Source organism: Penaeus vannamei, chromosome 23 (genome assembly GCF_042767895.1).
Source record: "Penaeus vannamei isolate JL-2024 chromosome 23, ASM4276789v1, whole genome shotgun sequence".
Classification (NCBI taxonomy): domain Eukaryota; kingdom Metazoa; phylum Arthropoda; class Malacostraca; order Decapoda; family Penaeidae; genus Penaeus; species Penaeus vannamei.
Window position 1 is genome coordinate 37107981 of NC_091571.1, and position 26381 is coordinate 37134361.

Below are 26381 nucleotides of genomic sequence, written 5' to 3' on the forward strand. Positions count from 1 at the left end.
AGTATTTTCATTAGTATCATATCATATTATCACTATCATTTTATTTACATTATCGGTGTCACTATCATTGCTATCTTTATCATTAGCTTCATTTATTTCCATTCTTATCATTATCCTTTTTAATATCATTATCCTTTGTTCTATCACTATTATTATTACAATTGCCATTGAAGTTGATATTTAAGCAAATGGCATAGTACATACATATAGGAATAGAGAAACATATTCGATAAAAGGGTACATACTTATAGGAATTGAGAAAAATATTCGATAAAAAGGGTACATACTTATAGGAATTGAGAAAAATATTTAATAAAATCATATACGATGGATTTACATGTCAGTATACTGGCTTTGGCAACTTTGTCCATTTTATGAAATTGCCGAGAAATCTTATTACACTGATATGCACGTAAACATTCACATTCATACATACTTGCATGCATACATACATACATTCACACACACAAACACACACACACTCACTCAAGGTCACTCACACACACAGACACACACACACACTCAAGCTCACTCACACACATAGACACACACACACACACTCAAGCTCACTCACATTCTCTATGTCTGTCTGTCTGTCTGTCCGTCTCTCTCTCTCTCTCTCTCTCTCTCTCTCTCTCTCTCTCTCTCTCTCTCTCTCTCTCTCTCTCTCTCTCTCTCTCTCTCTCTCCACTCACTCACTCACTCTCCCTCACTCCTCTCCCCTCTCTCTCTCTCTCTCTCTCTCTCTCTCTCTCTATCTCTCGCTCTCTCTCTCCTCCCTCTCTTTCTATCTCTCACTCACTCGCTCTCTCCCTCTCCCTCTGCCAATCCCTCTCTCCCCCTCTCCCTCCCTCCCTCCCTCCCTTTCTCCCTCTCTCCCTCTCTCCCTCCCTCTTCTCTCTCTCTCTCTCTCCCTCCCTCCCTCCCTCTCACCCTCCATCCCTCCCTCTCTCCTCCCTCTCTCCTCCCTCCCTCTCTCCCTCCCTCCCTCCCTCTCTCCCTCCCTCCTTCCCTCCTTCTCTCCCCGTCTCCCTCTCTCCCTCCCATCCTCCTTCTCTCCCTCCCTCTCTCTCTCCCTCCAACGAATTCCTTCAACCGAGTCACGCATTTCCCTCTCCCTTAGGTCTCGGCCTCGACCACTTGCCTTTGGACGTGACAAGCAGGTACAGCCTCGACGGTTGGTGGGACTTGAGGGTCAGCTCGGATGCCGTCAAGCCCCTTAGTTCGAGGAGGAGAGTCACCCTCGGGGGCCACGTCGCTCTCACACGGGTGTCGGAGTGTCGGTTGAAGGTCGTCCTCGAAAATGCCTTGTTTAGCGATTGGGAAGAGGTGAGTTTTCTTTTCTTTTTTTCTTTCTTTTTCTTTCTTTCTTTCTTTCTTTCTTTCTTTCTTTCTTTCTTTCTTTCTTTCTTTCTTTCTTTCTTTCTTTCTTTCTTTCTTTCTTTCTTTCTTTCTTTTTGTAAGGAGATCGAGCTAATTTTTTTTTTTTTTTGTTTTATATAAACAAATTAGATAACGGGACGGTGGAATATATAGAAAATATAGGTAACGATAGCAACATAGGACGCCAAATACCGTACAATTATTTCTTCAAATTGCGTAATATCAGAATAATACAACATAATATATTAAGAAAATAGATTTAATGATATATGAATAACACAAAATAGCGTGTGATCATACCTTTATACCCCCCTCCACCCCACCCCACCCCACCCCACCCCACCCCTTCCCCCCTGCAGCCATCCGCGCCCGAAGTGGAGACGTGGGTCGTGGTGTCCGGCGGAGAAGTGCGGGCGGTGTGTGGTCGTCCGGAGGCCACGCCCACGAAGACCCAAGCCGCCCACGCCCACTCCCTAGCCAGGAGCGTCGTGTCCGCCGTCCTCAACGTCGCTACGACCTCGTGGGACTTCAGGGACGCGCTGATGCTGGAGGTAAACTGCGCCCTCAGGAAACGACTTCAGTTTGGGGTCTTTCTTGAAGGGTGAAATCTGAGCGTCTGGTTTTCTTGTTGCTATTGCATGCGTGTACTTGTATCGGTTACTCAGTTGTCATGTAAATATATTCTTTACATATGTTCTTATGTAATGGATAGACACATACATTTATACTAGTGCGTGTGTGTGCGTGTGTGCGTGTGTGTATGGGAGAGAGAGAGAGAGAGAGAGAGAGAGAGAGAGAGAGAGAGGCAGATAGAGAGACAGACACAGACAAACCCACACACAAACTAAAAAAAAAAGAAGACACAAACACACACCCACACGATAAAGATAAACCCGATCACCAATACTACTTACCCACCCCCTCCACCACCCACCCACCCCCACCCCTCTACCCTTAACCACGCACTCTCTCGCCCTCCAGACGGACCACCTGGGACGCTGCGAGACCCAGTACCACCTGGAGCACCTCGCCCCCACCCACTACACCATCTCGAGAACCAGGGACCTCTCCACCTGCCAGCCCAGCGCTCAGACCGCCGTCAGGAGAGACATTTCAGTTTTTCCCAGACTCACAGACACAGCAGTAAGGCCCATTATCGTAAATTAACGGCGAGTTTAGACTGGATGTTAATTGTTAGTTTTCAAGTGTCCAATTTCCCTTTGATAATCGGAGGTTAGTGTTCAGGGATCCAATTTCAGATTTGTTAGTGTTCAGGTGTACAATTTCCCTTTGATAATCAGAGGTTAGTATTCAAGTGTCCAATTTTCCTTAAATAATCAGAGTTTAGTGTCCAAGTGTCCAATTTCCCTTAAAGAATCAGAGGTTAGTGTTAGGGTCCAATTTCAGATTTGTTAGTGTTCAAGTGTCCAATTTCCCTTTGATAATCAGTGGTTAGTTTTAAGGGCCCAATTTCCCTTTGATAATCAGAGGTTAGTGTTCAGGGATCCAATTTCAGGTTAGTGTTCAAGTGTACAATTTCCCGTTGATAATCAGAGGTTAGTGTTAAGGGCCCAATTTTCCTTTAATAATCAGGGTTTAGTGTTAAGGGCTAAATTTCCCTTAAATACTCAGAAGTAAGTGGTAAGGGCCCAATTTTCCTTTAATAATCGGAGGTTAGTGTCCAAGGGTCCAATTTTCCTTTAATAGTCAGAGGCAAGTGTGAAGGGTTAAATTTCCCTTTAATAATCAGAGGTAAGTGTCCAAGTGTCCAATTTCCCTTAAATAATCAGATGTAAGTGTCCAAGTGTCCAATTTCCCTTTAATAATCAGTTTAGTGTCCAAGTGTCCAATTTTCCTTTAATAATCAGAGTTTAGTGTCCAAGTGTCCAATTTCCCATTGATAATCAGAGGTAAGTGTTAAGGGCCCAATTTCCCTTTAATAATCAGAGGTAAGTGTTAAGGGCCCAATTTCCCTTTAATAATCAGAGGCAAGTGTTAAGGGCTCAATTTCCCTTTAATAATCAGAGGTAAGTGTCCAAGTGTCCAATTTCCCTTTAATAATCAGAGGTAAGTGTCCAAGTGTCCAATTTCCCTGAAATAATCGGAGGTAAGTGTTAAGGGCCCAATTTCCCTTTAATAATCAGAGGCAAGTGTTAAGGGCCCAATTTTCCTTTAATAATCAGACATAAGTGTCCAATTTCCCTTTAATAATTAGTTTAGTGCCCAAGTGTCCAATTTCCCTTGAATAATTAGAGTTTAGTGTCCAAGTGTCCAATTTTCCTTTAATAATCAGAGTTTAGTGTCCAAGTGTCCAATTTCCCTTTAATAATCAGAGGCAAGTGTTAAGGGCCCAATTTTCCTTAAATAGTCAGAGGTGTGCAGTGGCCCCGATGCCCGCCACAGGATCCACGAGCTGCTGCTGATGAATATATTGGCCACCCAGAGAGAACGAGTAACATACAGGATGCTCGTAAATTTGTCCTCATCGGCTAACTAGATCAAGGTCGCGACAACCATGTAGGCTTATCTTCACATGAAAAAAGAGAGGAAAAAATCATGCGGTTATTGTTGTTGTTTTTTTTACGTTAGGTTGGGGTGAGATTGTAGGTCTATTTATTTTGCGGTTTTCTTATGTCGGATAGGAACTGTTGAAAGTTCTGGCTTTGGTAACTTTGTTGATAGAGAGAGAGAGAGAGGGAGAGAGAGAGAAGCATTTTTTTCAATTGTGGAAAAAATGAAACTAGCAACCTTTTTTTAATGTAAACTTGTTGGCTTGTATGAAAGTGAAGGATATCACTCCAGCTTATTCTGAAAATAGTTGAGTCATATTGCAACAAACAAATTGACAATCAAGCAAAAAAAAAGGTAAAACAGTAGAAAAAAACAATCAAATATGAATGAAACACTACAGCCCCCAAACCTATAAATATGAGTAATACGCAATAATCTCACTAATAAACAAACAATCAAACATAAAAAATAAGTAAAATACCACAACACACAAATAACACCTCCCTTCCCCCCCCACCCCCACCCCCCCAAAAAAAAAACGAAAATCACCCCAAACGCAACCATCCATACCTCGATTTTTCCCCCACGTGGTTCCCCAACGGCGTCTGTACCTCCCGCCTCTCCTCCAGGTCTGGGGATGCCGACACACGTTCCTCGGCAGCGTCCCCACCCACGGCAGCAGCGGCGAGGGCCTCCTGCACAACGTATCGTGCCACCAGGACGTGAGGGTCGACAACGCGGCCGATTTTGCGTCCAAACTCAACCTGACTTTCGTCGAGTCTCGATACAGTGGCTTGGGAGACTCTGATGCCGTTGGTGAGTGGGGGAGGGAGGGAGGGAGGGAAGAAAGGTGGGGAGGGAGGGAAGAAGAGTGGGGAGAGGGAGGGAGGAAGGGAAAGGGTGGGAAGAAAGGTGGGGAGAGAGAGAAGGGGAAGGGGAAGAGGGAGGGAGGGAAGGGAAGAAGGAAGGGTGGGGAGAGGGAGGGAGGGAAGAAGGGGAAGGGGAGGGAAGGAGGAAGGTGGGGAGAGGGAGAAGGGGAAGGAAGGGAGGGAAGAGGGAGAAGGGGAAAGGGAGGGAAGGAAGAGAGAGGGAGAAGAGAGAGAAGGGCGAACAGATAGGCTTACAGACGTAAAAGCTAATCCACGTGGACTTTCATAGTACAGAATGTCACACTCTTAATTAATTCGATACTAGAATCATTGCCATAACATCATATATCAATCTTACAATCAACTCAATAGCGAAAGTCCAAACGCAGAAGGAAATTCGAACAAAAAACATTAAAATTCCAAAGATAAACATAATTACCTCCGTAGCCCCTGACTTCCTCTCCCTAAAAGTTAGATCAATAGCAACTCGAGGTGTCATGGTGTCCCACAGGGCTATTTTGATGATTGTTCAATGAAAATGTAACAAAGTCATTATTTTTTTGGAAAGACCAAAAAAATGATAGACCACATTCACAAAGTATCCGTAACTTTTGTGACATCAAAATAAACCCCACGTGCTTTTTTTTTCTAAAAATAGAATCAGACGCGCCATGACACCTCCTCGAGTTGCTACTGATCTAGCCTTTCCCCCTCCCCCCCACCCCCCTCTCCCGCTACACAGGCCTCGTCGAACTCAACCTTGGCAACGCTGCCTTACGACGTGCACGCGACAAACAACCTTACGACCTCGTCAGGCAACTTCTGCAGGAGATGTGCGACGAAACGGAACATCGCGTCACGCCGAAAGCAACTATACTTTACTCTACTTTGGTTTCCAGTCTTAGAGATTTGAGCAAAGACGAGGTCATACGAGTTTTCAAGGAGGTGACCTCAGGGGACGTATGCAGCCAACACAGCAGAGTTCGGTAAGTTAAGTCATCGGCTAAGTTACCTTTATTTTTTATTATTAGTAAATTCTTATAATTTATTTTAGTATTTCTTGTATTTGTATTAGTAGTTTCTTGTATTCATATTAGTATTTTTCGTATATTTATATTAGCAGTTTCGTATATTTTATATTAGTATTTCGCATATTTGTATTAGTAATTTCTAATACCAATATTTGTATTACGTATATTTATATTAGCAGTTTCGTATATTTTGTATTAATATTTCGTTTATTTACAATAGTCGTTCGTATATTCACAGTAGTTTCGTATATTTATAGTAGTTTCTTGTTAGAAAATTATCACCTGATTTGTTCCTAATGCAGTGTGGTATATACGTAGTTAAATTATTCTTACTGTGAAAAACGATAAATAATTTTTTATCGACTTCTCATGCAAGCGTGTCCTGAACTAATGTATCAGATTTGTGGGTATTAAAGGATGTGGTGGTTGATCTCTGATTATGGTGGACGAGATAAGCAAGAAAACGATGTATGTAGTTTTAACAGGATCGGCTTAACCAATGCATTTTGATCCGTGCTTCTAAATGGCCTTAGGGAATAAATTTGGGTACTGTAGTAGATGTATTTCCCTTTATATTAATATTGAATTATACTTTCGTCCTACATTATTGCTGTTTTATAGTTTTTTTTCCCTCGCATTTCAGAAAACTATACGAGGACGCACTCCGTGACTCCACTTCCCCCGCCGCTGCTGCAGCCAAGTGTCAACTGATGACGTCACGAGCAGTTGTTCACAAGCCCAGCTGGATAACCTCTCTGGGGCACGTGCGAGGCCCCACCGAGGACGCCCTTCACACCTGTATGGTATGCCAGGCTTGTCAAGTAGAATGATAGATTTATCAGATGTAAATAAGGATGCATTTGTAGTCAGGGCACTCAGCGCTAAGCAATCTGTCATGATTCGGGTGTCATAGCAAGGATAGCGTGATTAATCTAATGGTATTATCTGCAAGTTCGCACGGGATTCTAGGCATTGACATTATCACACATTATTTTTTTTAATGTATTTCACGATTATATTCACATCCCAATACCGTATTTTTACACGAGAAGCGACGCAGTTTTCAGTGCACAACAAAAGCCGTCGGGACCAACTACGAACTCCTGCCTCCACCGCTTGTATCGGTGTGTACTCGGCCCACCCGACTCCTCCCCTCCATTGCACTTAAACCAAAGTATCCTCTGCCCACGGCCATGAACTTTGACCTCGCCGAGTATGACCTGGTGTCCTCAATGCCCCTTAGGGTTGGAGTTCTAAACAAACGAATGTTTTTCTCATTAAATTCGGCGCTTGAGAAATGTAGAGATTTATCATGTATGGAGGAGGGAGTGTTGTTAAGCATATATGGGTGTTCATTCTGGGTCGCTGTGTCCTTCAGGAGCTCCTCGAGGGTCCCAACTGGCAGCAGGCCGTGCTTGGCGTGTCAGGGATGGCGAGGCGGGCGGCCGAGGAGGCGTGCGTGGGCGTCCGTGGGCGGCGACGGTGTGTCCTGAACAACTCTAGGTGTCAGCAAGGTACGAAGGGGCGGGTTATGCGTTCGGACATTTACAGTCACAATTCCGGAAATTAGGTCTGTATTAGTCGTAATATTTCACGCATAATTATTCACGAGAACATTGGCTAATCCTATGGAAACGTAGGAAATTTGAGATATATATAAGTCCACCCTAAAGGTATAAATCTGATAACACAACTAAACTTCTAATGACAGGTGGTGACAGATGTGGTCTCGCCCAAGCGGTAGTGGCAATCATAGACCAGCTGGCGAGTCGCCTCACCGCCTGCAGCCACGCGGATGCAGATGGTGTCCACCAGGTAACGTGCGAGACGAGAGCTGGTGACACTGAGCATGTTTGTTTTATCAACTTTGTTTTTTTTTTCCTATGTGAGAATGTTAAATTTCCTCCATCGTATCACCCCTTTTTGTTTGTTTTGTTTTTCTATGTGAGAATGTTAAATTTCCTCCGTCATATTACCTCGTATTTGTTTGTTTTAATATCATAACGTCTACAATTGACTTATTTTTCAGACGGTCTTGGCCATGCGAGGGCTGGGCAACGTGGGCGTGTACGGGCGTGGCGTGAGTGAAATCCTACAGACATGTGGCGGCGATGCCAGCGTGAACACTACCGTCCGTGTGGCTGCCGTCATCGCCCTGGGCCGAGGACCTTGCCCCATGCAGGTGGGTGGTGGCCTGGCGGATGACGTGATGGCTCGATGCATATAAAACCAGGGGATTTAATAGATTTACTTGTACGTGGATACGTCTGTAGATGGATAATGTAGTAGATTAAAAAAGTTAGAGATATGGGCAGATAAGTATCAGTATATATTGATGTAGAGGTAAAAACGGCAAACGGAAATAGAGATTAAAATTTTAAAATGTTTTGTTTCAATTTTCGCGTACCTATTACCACCTCAAATGTCTTTTCACGTCTCCCCTTTGCCCAACGCGGCTCGACCTTGGCACCAACCACTTTGCGCCCGCAGACCACAAACTGGCTAAAGTGGGAGGTCCTTAATGAAACGGTGGGGGCGGAGCTACGGATTGCCGCCTTCCGGTCCCTGCACTCCTGCAATTCCAACGAAGCCGAAGATGCAGCCATCCTTATCACCAAGAGGGATTCGGACACACAAGGTATGAAATTGGAAATCATAAATTGATGCGTCATAACTGAGTTATTAATAGTATCATCTTCAATGCGGACAAAATATATGAATATCGAATCACTCTAAAATGACTAAATATTACATTAATAGATAAATTGCCCTGTATTTTGTTTTAAAGATATTTTCTCTATAATTCCCTAAGATGTTATGCCGAATGTTAGGTACCATTATTCCGTAGTCTGGGAAATTTCCATAGTTCGGCAACGGTTAAATCCCGACAGTGCCGGATTTGGGGAAGTTCGACCCGTTTATATGAACATAATAATTTTGGTGAATACGAATAGCATTTAATTTAGAACTAATAACAAAATCACTCTTAAACAGTCAAGTCCTACGTGAGCAGCTTCGTGCCCAGTGACGGCGACGACAGAAAGGACCTCCGCCAGTTCTCCCAGCACTTGGTCGCGAATCTGACGTCGCTGACAGGGGTTTCGGACACGCTGCTCGAAACCGACGTCGTGTTCCAGAGTTCGTTCTTGCCGAGGAGCGTCGACTTCAACTTGACTTCCTCGTGGCTGAAATATTTTGGCGGGAGCGTTCAGGTAATTATAATGATGATTAGTATGTCGCCTTTTTGGTGAATAAGAACAGATGTATCTTCAGTTTTCTTTATATTGTGCATAAACAGAAGGCTGTAATGGAATAGAGATAAGTGGAACCTACACAAGGGGAATGCATCCTTTTATTTGTTTTCTTATTACTATCTTCATAATTATTATTATTATTATTATCAACATTATCATCATTATTATTAATATTATTATTATTATTATTATTAATATTGTTTTTATTATTATTATTATTATTATTATTATTATTATCATTATTATTATTATTAATATTGTTGTTATTATTATTATTATTATTATCAACATTATTATTATGTTTATTATGTTTATTTTGTTTATCATGCTTATTATTATTATTATTGTTATATTTATCTATCTTTTTATTTATTTGTTTTCTTATTACTATCTTCATGATTATTATTATTATTATTATCAACATTATCATCATTATTATTATTATTATTATTATTATTATTATTATTGTTATTATTATTATTGTTATTATTATTATTATTATTATTATTATTATTATTAATATTGTTGTTGTTGTTATAATTATTATTTGTGTTATTGTTTTATCATATTATTATTGTTATTATTATCATTATTATTATCATTATTATTATTATTATTATTATTATTAATAATATTGTTATTATTCTTATTATTATTATCAACATTATTATTATGTTTATTATCATGCTTATTATTATTATTATTGTTATATTTATCTATCTATTTATTTATTTCATTTTATTTTTGATGATCTGTATGAAGATTTCCCGATTTTAAAATGTCATTATCAGCAAAAAAAATGTTTCTGATTTACCCCAGATTTCAGTGTTTTTTCCCCTGTTACTTAATGAGAATATATGATGTATTTTTACCATCGGCAAATTTTAGAAAAAAAGAAAGAAAAAAAAAATATAATATATATATATATATATATATATATATATATATATATATATATATATATATATATATATATATATACATATGTTGATGTTGATATACTTACAGATGTTGATAGTGACAGAGATAGAGAAATAGACATGGCCATATATATAAATATAGACATAGATAAGGATACAGATATAGGCCATAGATATAGACATAGACATAGAGACAGGTATAGATATAGATATAGACATAGACATAGAGACAGGTATAGATATAGATATAGACATAGACATAGAGACAGGTATAGATATAGATATAGACAGACATAGAGACAGGTATAGATATAGATATAGACATAGACATAGAGACAGGTATAGATATAGATATAGACATAGACATAGAGACAGGTATAGATATAGATATAGACAGACATAGAGACAGGTATAGATATAGATATAGACATAGACATAGAGACAGGTATAGATATAGATATAGACATAGACATAGAGACAGGTATAGATATAGATATAGACAGACATAGAGACAGGTATAGATATAGATATAGACATAGACATAGAGACAGGTATAGATATAGATATAGACATAGACATAGAGACAGGTATAGATATAGATATAGACAGACATAGAGACAGGTATAGATATAGATATAGACATAGACATAGAGACAGGTATAGATATAGATATAGACATAGACATAGAGACAGGTATAGATATAGATATAGACAGACATAGAGACAGGTATAGATATAGATATAGACATAGACATAGAGACAGGTATAGATATAGATATAGACAGACATAAAGACAGGTATAGATATAGATATAGACAGACATAGAGACAGGTATAGATATAGATATAGACATAGACATAGAGACAGGTATAGATATAGATATAGATATAGACAGACATAGAGACAGGTATAGATATAGATATAGACATAGAGACAGGTATAGATATAGATATAGATACAGTTATAGATATAGACATAGACATAGATACAGGTATAGATATAGATATAGACATAGAGACAGGTATAGATATAGATATAGACATAGAGACAGGTATAGATATAGATATAGACATAGACATAGAGACAGGTATAGATATAGATATAGACATAGACATAGAGACAGGTATAGATATAGATATAGACAGACATAGAGACAGGTATAGATATAGATATAGACATAGACATAGAGACAGGTATAGATATAGATATAGACATAGACATAGAGACAGGTATAGATATAGATATAGACAGACATAGAGACAGGTATAGATATAGATATAGACATAGACATAGAGACAGGTATAGATATAGATATAGACAGACATAAAGACAGGTATAGATATAGATATAGACAGACATAGAGACAGCTATAAATATAGATATAGACAGACATAGAGACAGGTATAGATATAGACATAGAGACAGGCATAGATATAGTTATAGACAGACATAGAGACAGGTTTAGATATAGACATAGACATAGATATAGACAGATATGGAGACAGTTATAGATGTAGACATAGACATAGATACAGGTATAGATATAGAAATAGAGACAGGTGTAGATTTAGATATAGACAGAGAGACAGGTATAGATATAGATACAGACACAGATACACGTATAGATGTAGCCATAGATACAAACGCACTTAAACTGACCTGACATATTCCTCACAGTTTGGCGGCCGACTGGAGAACCTCGAAGACCTGCTTCAGACCCTCTTCGGACACGACGGCTCAGCGGGCGGGACGGTGCGAGAGTGGGTCGACGCCCTCCTGCAGAAGCTCCGGGAGGTCTTCGCCGGCGCCTCCAGGGACTTCGTGGAGAGCCGCCAGAGGGAGAAGAGGAGCTATGACGTGGATGATGTCAAGGCGATTCTGGCCAAGGTGGGTGGTGGGTGTGGCGGGTCCTGAGGAAGTGGGTGAAGGTTTTGGAACTGGAGATATATGTATATATATATATATATATATATATATATATATATATATATATATATATATATATATATATATATATCTGTGTGTGTGTGTGTGTGTGTGTGTGTGTGTGTGTGTGTGTGTGTGTGTGTGTATGCATGTATATAAATATATATGTATATATACATGTATACGTATATATATATAAATATATATATATATATATATATATATATATATATATATATATATATATATATATATATATATATAGAGAGAGAGAGAGAGAGAGAGAGAGAGAGAGAGAGAGAGAGAGAGAGAGAGAGAGAGACATAAACATGTGTGCGTGTGTGTGCGTGTGTGGTTTTGTATACTCTTGAGATTAGATGTAAAGTAGAAAAAATTATATATTTACAATTTTGTTACATTTATAATTTACTTCATCATTACCTATGAACTCTATGATATTTACAATACGACCCGCAATGCATCTGTAAAACGAATATATAACAAAACCTCAGCACTTCACTTCACCTTTTATAGCCCCTAATCAACGCTAATCAACACGCCCTCCAACAGGTGAAGCAAGAGGTGGTGACGGAGCTCCGCGGATGGGCGTACGTGGCCATGGGCGGTCAGGATGCTCTTTTCTCGTCCTATGCGCTGGATCCCCTGACGCTGCAGTGGGAGGCTCTGCTGGACCAGTGGCTGGAACGGGTCTTCGAGGCGTCCTACTCTGCTCTTCTCAACTCTGATGTAGGATTTGGGGGTTGGGGTTTGGGGTTTGGATAGGGGGGGTGGGGTCCTATAGGGTCAAGCTTGCGTAGGGTTGACCTTATGAAGGTTTGTCCACGTGCAGAGCTAATGTAAGATTTGGGGGTTGGGGGTTGGTTTGGATAGGGGGGGTGGGGTCCTATATGGTTCATCTTGCGTAGGGTTGACCTTGTGAAGGGTTGTCCTCGTGCAGAGCTAATGTAAGATTTGGGGTTTGGGGGTTGGTTTGGATAGGGGGGGTGGGGTCCTATGGGGTTCATCTTGCGTAGGGTTGACCTTGTGAAGGGTTGTCCACGTGCAGGGCTGCTGGTCTTATGGTAGATTTTATTTGTTACGATTCTGCCAAGAAGGACTTTCATCGAAAAGTTTTCTTCTTCTTCTTCTTCTTCTTCTTCTTCTTCTTCTTTAAGGTGTATCTCACCCTTGGAATGACGCATTACTTTACATGTCACTGATTTTTTTTCCAGTATTGCCAAATGTATTTGTTTATCGACACACACAACTAGACAGACAAAATAGATTCCGCAGATATTCAGTCGGCTCTTAAAAGCCATGCTATAATAAATGTCTTTTAAAGGTGTATAAATCCCGTTACATTATAGAGAAAATATGATGCAATGTGTCCGCCTCTCTTCAGGTGGAATTAGCATCAGGATGGGCGGCGGTGGACGAGTCTGTGAGGTCCTGGAGCCTGCTGGGGACGCCCTTGGAAGTGTCCCAAAGGATGGGCGGGATGGTTGCCGTCGGAGGGTATTCCAAGGTCGATATTTTGAGCCTCCTGACCAACCCCAATTCAGCGACGGTCAATCTTGCTCTCTCACCTAGGTCGGTTGGTTGAAATGCATCTTGTATTTATTAGAAAGTGTTGGTCATGTTGAATCATCCATCTTATCTTTTGCAAGACTGTCTTTTTTCTTGTGTATTACCGTCTTACCTTTTGTATTCATTTTATCTATATATTTACTTTTATTTATCTATTTATCTATTTTTGACAGCGCGGGCACATACGTGGTGTCAGAACTAAGCGTCGTTTCTCTATCCGGAGATGTAACAGCATCTGTGTCTTCTCCCAAAACGGCGGGTTGTGACGTAACAGCATCACTGACCGTCAACGTAAGTACAGTCAGATCAGATAGTGAAAGAACTGAAAAAGATAATATAAAGTTAAGTAAGGAACCGGTCCAGCTTCGTTAGCTACGTGTTCCTTCATCATTTTCATCTCTGAAATAAGTCCTTGTCCCTGTGAATAAGGATATGTCTGATGTTACTTGCCTTGTATGCTAAATGCGTAGACGAGGATTGTTTACCAGTGGCATCTCGTCGTGTTCAAAAATTCGTTATATTAATTTACTAATCCTTTTCTCTTTTTCCCAGGGCGGTGGCGACAGTATGGAGCTGAAAGTGGACCTCCCGGACAACTCTTATCACGGCTACAGCACTCAGGTCACTCGCGCCCTTCGCTACCCACCTGTGAGTGGCCGAGACCTTGGGAATACTGAAGGTGACGACGACAACGACGAAGATGACGATGGTGATGACGATGACAGCGGAGATAATGCCTACGAGTTCTTTGACGGTGATTTCGAAGACGACGACGAGGAAGACATCGACGGAGAGTGCCTCGAGAACCAGACCACCCCGAGACAGCAAGGGGGCGCTGAAAGAGGAGGCAGGAGGTTCGCCGGGAGGTCCTTCAGGCACAGGACATGCAACGCTGCCCTGGCCGACGTGCTGGGCCTGAAGGCACGGACGGACACGCGCTGGGCCAGGGGGAGGCACGCGGCGACCTTCCTGAAGAAGAGCTACGTCCACAAGGCGGAGAGGGACATCACGGGATACAAGCTAGCTTTCTCGTGGAAGAATCCTGGTGAGCGATTCTGGTGCCGTCCTCGCTGTCTCTCTCTCTCTAACTCACTCACTCTCTCTCTCTCTCTCTCTCTCTCTCTCTCTCTCTCTCTCTCTCTCCTCTCTCTCTCTCTCTCTCTCTCTCTCTCTCTCTCTCTCTCTCTCTCTCTCTCTATTTCTAAATAGGTAGATAGATAGATAGATAAATAAATATATAGCTAGATATACAAATAAAAAGTTGGATATATAGACTCAAAGATAAATAAATAGATACATAACAGAAAAAACAGATAGATAAAGACCATATATCCACTCACACGACACAAGGGAAAATAACCGAATTCCTTTTCACTGCTAGGTGTCAACTCGCTCTTCCTCGACGTGCACGTGGAGGCCGAGGGTGCCAAGCGGGAGCGCAAGGCCGACCTCGTCTTCGGGTTCACTTACAGTCCCCACGTCACCCTCAAGATCCTACTCGTCAGCCAGCAGTTCTCGGCCTCGGGAGAAGGTTCGTTGTTTAGTGTTTGTTTGTGTGTGTGTGTGTTTGTGTGCTTACTTGCTTATGTGTGTATTGTTTGTGTTTATTTTTATGTTTGTGTTTATGGTTTTTTTTTTATTGTGAATTTGTCTGTTTAATTTTTATGTTTGTGTTTTAGGGTTTGTTTTTTTATTGTGGACTTATTTGTTTATGTCTGTGTGTGTGTTTGTGTGTGCTCATTTGTTTGTGGTTATGTGAGTGTTTGTGGGTTTATCTTTTTATTGTGGATTTGTTTGTTTATGAGTGTGTGTGTTTGTGTGCTTGCTTGTTTGTGGTTATGTGTGTGTTTATGGGTTTATCTTTTTATTGTGGATTTGTTTGTTTATGTGTGTGTTTGTGTGCTTGCTTGTTTGTGGTTATGTATGTGTTTATGGGTTTATTTTTTATTGTGAATTTGTTTGTTTATGTGCGTGTGTTTGTGTGCTTGCTTGTTTGTGGTTATGTGTGTGTTTATGACTTTATTTCTGGTTGTGGATTTATTTGTTTATGTGTATGTGTTTTTGTGTGCTTCCTTGTTTGTTGTTTATGGAGTTATTTTTGTTTATGGATATATTTGTTTATGTGTTTATGGACGTTCGTTTGTGTTTGTGGACTGACTTGTTTGTGTATATGTGTGAATTTGTGGATTTATATATTTATAGATTTATGTTTGTATGTTCGGTTATTCACCTGTATGTTTATGCAGGTTGGTCCTCATTAGTATGTTGGTTAACCGATTTGATTTATGAGGCATGATGCTGTTATATCATCCATTTGCTGATATTTAATGCTTTATGTTGTCTGTTAATTGTTCTTACGTACCCACATATATTGTACTATACATACACCTAAACATACCAAATTTTTTTGGTTTAAATTCAGTAATACTTATATTTTCTCTCCCCCCGTCTCTTCTACCTTCTCCCCCTCTCCCCCCAGTGTCAGTGGTGAACGATCCCAACTTGAAGCGTCTGGAGGTCCACATGGGCTACGGGGGGAACGAGTACGGCTTCAAGGGTGAGCTTCTGATGGTGACGGATGGAGGGCAGGTAAGGTCGAGGACGAGGTGGAGGTCGAGGTAAAAGGAGTTGGAGGTAGAGGTAGAGGGGGTGGAGGTGGAGAAGGAATTGGAGGTAGAGGGGGTAAGGGTGATGAGGGAGGAGGAGGTGAAGGAGGAGGAGGAGGAGGAAGAGAAGGAAGAAAAAGAAGAGGAAGAGGAGATAGGAGGTGGATGTGGAGGAGGAGGTGGAAGGAGAAGAGTTGGAGGACAGGAGGTGGAGGAGGAGGAGGACAAGCAACAACGATGATAATAAATAATAAAGTAAAATAAACAGATTATAAATAAGTGATAAAGATGATAATAAATAATTCTAAAACTATTGTCAGGATTATAACAGTAATACCAATAATCACGACACCAAAAAATCACGATGCCACAATCTAAATACCTTCACAAAACCATACCACAAAATCACGATACCACAATCTAAATACCTTCACAAAACCATACCACAAAATCACGATACCACACTCCAAATACCTTCACAAAACCATACCACAAAAGCACGATACCACAATCTAAATACCTTCACAAAACCATACCACAAAATCACGGTACCGCACTTACCACACTCCAAATACCTTCACAAAACCATACCACAAAATCACGATACCACACTTACCACACTCCAAATACCTTCCATCAGGTCAGCGTGAAGCCCCGTCTGGTGATCGCCTACCCAGGCACGCAGGAGGACGCGCTGCTGGAAGGCTACATGGCCAGGTACCTCTCCGAGAAGGTCCGGAGCCTCACCCTCGACCTGTACACCGAAGGGACGCTCAAGGAGTACTTCGACGCGGCTCTCAAAGGTGTGTGTGTGTGGGGGTAGGATGGGTGGGTGGGGGTGGGGATGGGGGGGGGGATGTGTGGGTGGGGTGGGGGGATTGTGTGTGGGGTGAGAGGTGCATGTGTGGGGGGGTGGATTGTGTATGTGTGGATGGGGCGGGTGGTGTGTGTGTGTGGGGTTGGGGTGATGTGTGTGTGGGGTGGATGTGTGTTTAGGGTGGGGTGTGGATGCGTGTGTGTTGGGATGGGGTGTATGTGGGGAGGGTGGATGTGTGGGGGGGGTGGGGGTGGATGTGTGTGGGGTGGGTTGGATGTGTGTCTGTGTCTGTGTCTGTGTGTGTAAGATTCATCTTGAACAAAGTAAAACAACAAAGGGAAGTACAAGAAAATAAACTTTCTTGCTCTTAGCTTCGTTGCTTTAGTTGCCTGTGTCTTCATTTATATGTATAGATATATATACATAAATATATCTATATCTATATCCATTAAGTACATCGCTAACTAATCTGTAATCTGACCTCTTATATCTTCCCAGGCACCGTGGAATACCGAACACCTGCTAAAGGAGACAGAGTGCTAACAATTAAGAATTTGCACTTCTCCACGCCTCGCCACGCCCTTGGCCTCGAAGCCTCCTTTGCTCTCAGGGACAAGGCTGTAGAAGGTCAAGTGCAGGTCAGTCTTTTGAGTTTTTTGGGGGGGTAAATGGAGAGGGGGGGGATGTGGGAGGAATGTTGAATTTGACTTGGTTCTTACTTTTTCTGTCTTTCTCTCGTTTTCTTTGCCTTTCTTTCTCTCTTTTTCTCTCATTTTCCTTCTCTTTTTCTATTTTTTCTTTTCTTTTTTCTTTCTCTTTTTCTATTTTTCTCTTTTTCTCTTTCTCTATTTTTCTCTTTTTCTCATTTCTCTTTCTCTTTTTTCTTTTTTTCTCCGTTTCTCTTTTTTTTCTTTTTTTTCTCTTTTCTTTTTGTTTTCCTCTTTTTTCTGTTTTTCTTTTTCTCTTTTCTCTTTTCCTCTTTTCTCTTTTGCTCTTTTCTCTTTTTCTCTTTTCTCTTTTCCTCTTTTCTCTTTTTCTCTTTTTTCTTTTTTTTCTCTTTTTTCTCTTTCCCTCTCTCCTTCCTTCCCTCCCTCCCTCCTTCCCTTCCTTCCTCTCCTCCCTCCCTCTCACCTTCCCTATCCTCCCTCCTCCCTCCCTCCCTCCCTCCTTCCCCTCCCCTCTCTCCCCTCCCCTCCCCTCCCCTCCCCCTCCCCACCCCACCCCACCCCACCCCACCCCACCCCACCCCACCCCACCCCACCCCACCCCACCCCACCCCTCCCCTCCCCTCCCCTCCCTAACACACACTCCCCATCCCCGTAGGTCACGTGGGGAGGACAAGTGGTGGTGCTCGACGGCAGCGTGCTCAACCTCGGCTCGGGGAAGAACGACCAGCACTTCGAGGTCAACCTTCAGATGCTCCTCCCAGACCATCCTCAACTGGACACGAGGATCAACTGCGTCACAAAGGTTTACGATGCGGAGGTAAAAAGTGGATTTTTTTTTTTTGAATGGTGGATCTGTTGATGGTTTTTGTATCTGTGTGTGTGTGTGTGTGTGTGTGTGTGTGTGTGTGCGTGCGTGTGTGTGTGTGTGTGTATGTGTACGTGTATGTGTGCGCGCGTGCGTACATTTTGCGTGATTCATTATGGTTCATCCGGGTAAACTAAATTATTATTATTATAATTGTAATTTATAATTATTGTTATTATCATTATTTATCATCATCATCATCATCATCACTACTACTACTACTATCATCATCATCATCATTACTACTACTACTATTATCATCATCATCATCATCATCATCATCATCATCACTACTACTATTATCATCATCATCATCATCACTACTACTACTACTACTACTACTATCATCATCATTATTTTAATAACTATACACAATCACCATAACAACCCGCCACCCGCCCCTAAGGTCACCAACAACATGACAATGGTGGTGGGACCCGAGGCGACCCGCAGAGACTTCCAGGTCATCCACTCCACGTCTTGGCGGTTCACGAAGCCCACCACGCCCATCCACTCTCCCGGACACGACCAGGACCCCGCCCACTCCCTGAGCCACGCCAATGAGCCCGCCCACTCGCCCACCCACGCCTATCTGTACAGCGGCGTGGCGGCGAGGGTCGTCAATAAGCTGGAGGGTGAGGGATGATGATGTCATAGGGTGAAGGATAATGTCATCGGGTGAATGAGGATATAATAGGGTGAAGGATGACGTAATGGGATGATTTCATAGAGTGAATGATGATGTCTTAGGGTGAAGGATGACGCCATGGGGTGAAGGATGGCGTCACGGGATGTCATAGGGTGAATGATGACGTCAAGGGATGATGTCATAGGGTGAATGAAGTCTTAGGGTGAAGGATGACGTCATGGGGTGAATGAGGATGTTATAGGGTGAATGATGACGTCACGGAAGGATGTCATAGGGTGAAGGATGATGTCATGGGGTGAATGAGGATGTCATAGGGTGAATGATGACGTCACGGAAGGATGTCATAGGGTGAAGGATGATGTCATGGGGTGAATGATGATGTCATAGGGTGAAGGATGATGTCATGGGGTGAATGATGATGTCATAGGGTGAAGGATGATGTCATAGGTTGATGTCATAGAGTGAATGATGATGTCTTAGGGTGAAGGATGACGCCATGGGGTGAATGATGATATCATAGGGTGAATGATGACGTCATGGGATGATGTCATAGAGTGAAGGATGATGTCATAGGTGAATCATAGCGTCATAGGGTGAATGATAATGTCATGGGGTGAATGATGATGTCATAGGTGAATCATAGCGTCACAGGGTGAATGATAATGTCATAGGGTGAATGATGATGTCATGGGGTGAATGATGGCGTCACGGAAGTATGTCACTGCGATGTTTGACGAAGGATTTTGTTACTTTGTATCTTTAGTTTTTTATCTATTTATGTGTTTTTGTTTGTGTGTATCCCATTTTAATGTTTAGTTTGGCTCTTATTTCTCCTTCACTTTTATTTAATTATTTATTTATTAGTTTTTTCTCTTTTTTATCAGGACTTTTACTTGACTTCACCAAAATAACCTTTATTTGAACTTTTATTCGACTTTTTTCATTTCATTTCTTTTCCATTTCTTTTCCATTTCCTCACCCAGTCACCTCCAAAGCCCTGGACGTGATGTGGAAATTCGACCACACGCTGCAGCTGACGGAGAGGTCTCTCGAGAACCTCCTGGCGGGGAAGATGGGAGACGAGAGCTACAAGGTCATGACCAACTTGTATGACCAGACGGAGGACCTCTTCAAGTACCATGCGGAGGTCGAGGTGAGGACGGAGGGTGGGGGAGGGGGAGGTGGAGGAGGTGGAGGTGGAGGTGGGGGAGAAGGAGGTGGAGGGAAAGGAGGGAGGGGAGGGGGGGATGGAGGGGAAGGGTAGGGAGGGGAAAGTTGGAGGAGGAGGAGGAGGAGAAGGAGGGAAAGCGATAAGGAATGAAGAGGAAGAGAAGAAGGATCAGATTTTAATGTCGACCAGATTTTGAAACTTTGAAACAAAAAATATATGTATATATATATATATATATATATATATATATATATATATATATATATATATATATATATATATATTACACACACACACACACACATACACTCACACACAGACACACAATCACACACAGGCACACACACACACACTCACACGCACAGACACACACACACACACACACACACACACACACACACACACACACACACACACACACACACACACACACACACACACACACACATACACACACACACACACACACACACACATATATATATATATATATATATATATATATATATATATATATATATATATATATATACATATATACACATATACATACATACATACATACATACATATATATAGATATATATATATATATATATATATATATATATATATACATATACATATACATATACATATATATTACACACACACACACACACACACACATATATATATACACACATACACACATACATATATATATATATACCTATACTCACATACCATCTCCCCGTCCCTCCCTCCGCAGCTGAGCCTCCCCGCCTGGCACTTCAGCTACGTGGACACCCTCCAGCAGCGCTACGAGGGCGACGTGGTGGGCCAGAGCACGACCGTCATGCCCTCGGGGAGAGTCTACAGCTCCTCCTCCAGGTACTTCAAGGGCAAGGACGGCGACAGGCTGGTGTTCGACTTCTCCTACGACATCCTGGTCCGCGATGGAGTCGACACCTGGAAGATTGCGTGAGTGTCGATGGGTTTGTGGGGATTTCTGGTTGAGTGTGGGTGTGGATTTATTTATTTATTATTTATTTATTTATTTTTATTTTTTGCGATTTTTTTGCGATTTTTTTTTTTTTTTTTTTTTTTTTTGTTTTTTTTTTTTTTTTTTGGCGTGTTTCGAGGTAGTTAGTGGAGTTTTTTTTTGAATGTTGACTTATTTTGCTTTTTTTGTTATTAACATTGTTTTATTATCTTTTTTATTTTATCTTCATTTATTTATTTTCTTATTTAGTAATTGTTATTATTATTATTATTATTATTATTATTATTATTATTATTATCATCATTATTATTATTGCGTGAGTGTCGAAAAAGATAACTAATAACACCCCATCGTTTCTCTTCCCTCCCTCCCTCCCTACTCTTCTCCCTCATCCCCCTCTCCCTCATCCCTCATCCCTCCCTACCTCCCTACCTCTCCCCCATCCCTCCCTCCCTCCCTCTCCCCCCTCTTCCTCATCCCTCCCTCTCCCTCATCCCCTCCCTCCCCCTCTCCCTCATCTCTCCCTCCTTCCCCCCCTTCCCCTCTCCCTTATCCTTCCCTCCCTACCTCCCTCCCTCCCTCCCCCTCTCCCTCATCTCTCCCTCCCCCTCTCCCCCTCTCCCTCATCCCTCCTCCCTCCCTACCTCCCTACCTCCCTCCCCATCATTTCCCTCCCCCCCCTTCCCCTCCCTCCCCCTCTCGACCTCCTCCTTCAACCTCCCAACCTCGTCCTCCAGAGCGCGAGAGTCCTTCGAGTGGTCCTCCAACCTCCTCAACCTCCACTGCGGCCTCGAGATCGGTGACGTCACACTCTTCGGCTTCGAGATGACCCTCGACGGCTCGTCCTCGGATGAGGTTGACCTCTTCCTCAAGACGTGGACCAGGAACGTGTACGAGGGCGAGCTGGCCCTCAACAGCGTCGGGCCCAAGACGGATATCAATTTCATGGTCTTTGTTATTCCTCTAAATCGGGAAATTAAGAGTGAGTTTGATTAGATTTTTTTTTTTTTTTGGGGGGGGGAGGGGTTCTAAGTAGATTTTGAAAGATTTTTTTTTATAAGTAGATTTTGAAAGATTTTTTTGTTTGTTTGTTTGTTTATAAGTAGATTTTGAAAGATTTTTTTTTTTTTTTTTTATAAGTAGATTTTGAAAGATTTTTTGGGGGGTTTATAAGTAGATTTTGAAAGATTTTTTTTTTTTTTTTTTTTTTTTGGTGTATGAGTAGATTTTGAAAGATTTTTTTTTTTTGGGGGGGGGGGGGGGGTTTATAAGTAGATTTTGAAAGATTTTTTTTTTTATAAGTAGATTTTGAAAGATTTTTTTGGTTTATAAGTAGATTTTGAAAGATTTTTTTTTTGGTTTATAAGTAGATTTTGAAAGACTTTTTTTTTGGTTTATAAGTAGATTTTGAAAGATTTTTTTTTTGGTTTATAAGTAGATTTTGAAAGATTTTTTTTTTTTTTTTTTGGTTTATAAGTAGATTTTGAAAGATTTTTTTTTTGGTTTATAAGTAGATTTTGAAAGATTTTTTTTTTTGGTTTATAAGTAGATTTTGAAAGATTTTTTGGGTTTATAAGTAGATTTTGAAAGATTTTTTTTTTTGGTTTATAAGTAGATTTTGAAAGATTTTTTGGGTTTATAAGTAGATTTTGAAAGATTTTTTTTTTTTTTGGTTTATAAGTAGATTTTGAAAGATTTTTTTTGGTTTATAAGTAGATTTTGAAAGAATTTTTGGGTTTGTAAGTAGATTTTGAAAGATTTTTTTTGGTTTATAAGTACATTTTGAAAGATTTTTTGAAAGAGAAAAATTTTCTTAGATAAATGTAGTTGGAATAAAGAAGGGCATTGCTTTGGTTAAAAGTACCATTGCAAAACCAATTTAAATTCTGTTATATAAAATTTTCCCTGTTCGTTGCCCTAATGCCCTAATATTCACCCCCCCCCCCCTCCGAATACCCAAACCCCCAAATTTCCACCATCATTTAGTCTAACTGCACAAAAATTTCCCCCGCCGATTCCCAAAATCTCATAATTTTCTTCCATCCATTACCCTAGTCCCCCAAAAATCTCCCCCACAGATTCCCCTAAATCCCCAAATTTCCCTCCATCTATTACCCAAATCCCAAAAATCTCCCCCACAGATTCCCCCAGTCCCCTAATTCTCCTCCTATTACCCAAATCCTCAAAATCCCCCCCCCCGATTGCCCAAATCTCCTAATTTCCCCCCACCGATTACCCTAATCCCCTAATTTTCTTCCATCTAATACCCAAATCCCCCCAAATTTCCTCCACCGATTCCCCTAAATCCCCAAATTTTTCCCCCACCGATTCCCCTAGTCCCCTAATTTTCCTCCATCTATTACCCAAATCCCAAAATTCCTCCACCGATTCCCCTAAACCTCAAAATCTCCCCCACCGATTCCCCTAGTCCCCTAATTTCTCCTCCTATTACCCAAATCCCCAAAATCTCCCCCACAGATTCCTCTAAATCCCCAACTTTCCCTAATTTCCCCACAGATTCCCCTAAATCCCCTAATTTCCCTCCATATAATACCCAAATCCCCACAAATCTCCCCCACCGAGTCCCCTAGATCCCCAACTTTCCCCCCCCCCCACCATTTACCCTAACTGCCCCGCCTCCTCCCGAAGGCAAAGTCGCCCTGGGCCACGACGGCTGCCTCGGCGGGAGCGTGGACGGCGAGCTGGCCTGGGACGTCCGCGGCGACCACACCAAGACGCTGACGGTGTCCTCGGCCATCCAGTTCCCGGCTGAGACGAGGACGCTTGTGCTCAAGTAAGTGTTTTTTTTTTGTTTGTGTTTAGGGGGGGGTAGGTGGGTAAGTGGGTAGGTCGAGGAGGGGGGGTGAGAGGGAGGGAGTGAGGGTCTGTGTGTATGTGTATGTTTATATGTATTTATATGTGTGCGTGTGTGTGTGTATGTATATATATATGTATGTATGTATATATATATATATATATATATATATATATATATATATATATATATATATATATATATATATATATATGTATATACATATATACATATATACATATGTACATATACATATACATATATACATATACATATACATATATATATATATATATATATATATATATATATATATATATATATATACATATACATATACATATACATATACATGTATGTATGTAAATACAGAATTTATGTGTGTATGTGCAACTGTAAACGTCCTAAAACCAACGCATATCCCTGTACCAAACACTACATAAACACGAGTACACACATTAAAAAACTAAACCAAGAGCACCCGAGCCTGACCCACCTTGTCCCTCCTGCCAGGGGCGCGGTGACGGTGCTGACGTGGACGTGGAAGACGGAGCTGCAGGTCGAGTTCGGAGACGAGGTCGGCGACAACCACAGCGTCACCTTCGCCCTCACTTTGCCGGACGAGTCGAGGTGAATGTCACTTGAGTCGAGGTCGATTGATGACATTGAATCAAGGTTGATTAGAGTTTTAAGAATAAGGTCGTATCAGGTTACTTATGCGAAGTTGCTTGATGTTACTTAATGCTAGGGCGTTTCATGTCATTTAATCAAGGCCATTTGACGTCTCAAAATCAAGGTCACTTTATATCATTGAATATTCTTTATAATTATTAAGCATCTTTATTTAATTCTAGTCTAAATCTCTGACCTTTTTTAATCTTTGTTTTTCCGTTGATATGTTACGTGCAATGTTGCTAGATTTACATCTCATTTTGCAGGTTAGAGGCCGGGTCACAGCTCATCTTCTCCTTGGGCAACAATGACCTAGCCCTCGGGATGACCTTTGACCTACGCCTGCCGTCTGGAACCTTCCATAATGTGAGTATTTTTCCCTCTGATTGAGGATGTCAATAATTTGGTATCTTTTCTTAATTGTGTTGGTTAAGTCGTTATTTTTTGTCATTTCTCCTATTCTAATTATCTTTAAAAGTTCGTGAATCCTTTGGTTGTCTATTTTACGACATTTATCATCCTCATCATGCATTGACCTCGTTTACATTATCTTCTTTTTCTTTGCTTTGGTATTTTTATTTACTATTCCTCTGTCATTATGTTGACTTTTTATCTACTGCACTGTTCTGTTTTTTTACACATTCTATTTCTGTTAATTTACCAACCTTAAAGAAGACCTGTTATATACCCGTATATGGATAAGATCTGTAATATATATTTTTTGCTCTGTTTGCTTTTGAAATCTGTATTCGCTCATGATTTTATGTTCCATTTACAAATAAAGTGTGAATTCATTGTTTATTTTCAATTCTGTTTACAATTAATATCTGCATTCGTTGATGATTTTCTCTTCCGTTTACAAATAAAATTGCATTCATTGATGATTTTATATTCCGTTTACAAATAAAATCTGCATTCATTGATGATTTTATATTCCTTTTACAAATAAAACCTGCATTCATTGATTATTATATGTTCCGTTACTTTTACAAATATTACTCACTTCCATTCCTTAACCATCCTCAGGTGTCCTTGGTCGCCCGCGGTCACAGGACGAGCCACGGCCTAGCGGACGGCATGGTCTCCCTCAACATCGACTCTCCCGTGACTGACGACGTCCACTTCCGTCTCCACGTGAAGAAGCAGGAGGGCGATGGCAGGACCGACGTCGGCGTTACGGTGTGTGGAGAGAAGCCAGAGCTGTTTATGATTTCCTATTCAGTTCGGTATTATGCGTCTGATAACAACTATGTAATGATGTCCAGCTGCGTTTAACGTCCATCCACCCTCTTTCTCCCGCAGCTGACGTCCCTGTCCGGCGCCAACTACTGGGATCCCATCTCGGGCAAAGCGACGTGGCTGTGGGACGGCACGCGGGCCAACGTGGTGACGGAGGTGACGTGGGGGGACATGACGATCAACTTCGACGCCCTCGGGTCCTACAAGATCGTGCAGGGCGAGCACCAGCTCCTGGGGTCGGCTGAGCTGCGAGTCCCCGAAGAGGCGCCCATAATCTGGCAGCAGCTGAAGGCGACGGTGGTCGGCACCTTCAGCGCCAGTGACAACCCTAGTAAACTGAAGGTAGCAATGCGCGGCTGTCACAGTGACTCATTAGATAGCGCATTCCGATCCATGATTAAATATGGACGATG

At 41.5% G+C, this 26381-nt stretch overlaps 1 protein-coding gene across 1 annotated transcript in view; it reads left to right on the forward strand.

The window, feature by feature from the left end:
- The window catches only part of LOC113809014 (apolipophorins), a 72903-nt gene that overhangs the window by 14859 nt on the left and 31663 nt on the right, over window positions 1-26381 (forward strand). The window contains exons 3-32 of the mRNA XM_070137311.1: window positions 1124-1329; window positions 1743-1934; window positions 2365-2526; window positions 4524-4710; window positions 5506-5749; window positions 6438-6597; window positions 7173-7308; window positions 7506-7609; window positions 7824-7976; window positions 8285-8432; window positions 8789-9006; window positions 11646-11855; window positions 12465-12641; window positions 13297-13484; window positions 13655-13772; window positions 14034-14526; window positions 14863-15012; window positions 15961-16070; window positions 16728-16890; window positions 17403-17542; window positions 18228-18389; window positions 18844-19072; window positions 20070-20239; window positions 21009-21220; window positions 21980-22224; window positions 23892-24036; window positions 24571-24687; window positions 24996-25095; window positions 25756-25908; window positions 26032-26310. Coding sequence (XP_069993412.1) covers window positions 1124-1329; window positions 1743-1934; window positions 2365-2526; window positions 4524-4710; window positions 5506-5749; window positions 6438-6597; window positions 7173-7308; window positions 7506-7609; window positions 7824-7976; window positions 8285-8432; window positions 8789-9006; window positions 11646-11855; window positions 12465-12641; window positions 13297-13484; window positions 13655-13772; window positions 14034-14526; window positions 14863-15012; window positions 15961-16070; window positions 16728-16890; window positions 17403-17542; window positions 18228-18389; window positions 18844-19072; window positions 20070-20239; window positions 21009-21220; window positions 21980-22224; window positions 23892-24036; window positions 24571-24687; window positions 24996-25095; window positions 25756-25908; window positions 26032-26310 — 5471 coding nt within the window. The remainder of the gene's footprint in view (window positions 1-1123; window positions 1330-1742; window positions 1935-2364; window positions 2527-4523; window positions 4711-5505; window positions 5750-6437; window positions 6598-7172; window positions 7309-7505; window positions 7610-7823; window positions 7977-8284; window positions 8433-8788; window positions 9007-11645; window positions 11856-12464; window positions 12642-13296; window positions 13485-13654; window positions 13773-14033; window positions 14527-14862; window positions 15013-15960; window positions 16071-16727; window positions 16891-17402; window positions 17543-18227; window positions 18390-18843; window positions 19073-20069; window positions 20240-21008; window positions 21221-21979; window positions 22225-23891; window positions 24037-24570; window positions 24688-24995; window positions 25096-25755; window positions 25909-26031; window positions 26311-26381) is intronic.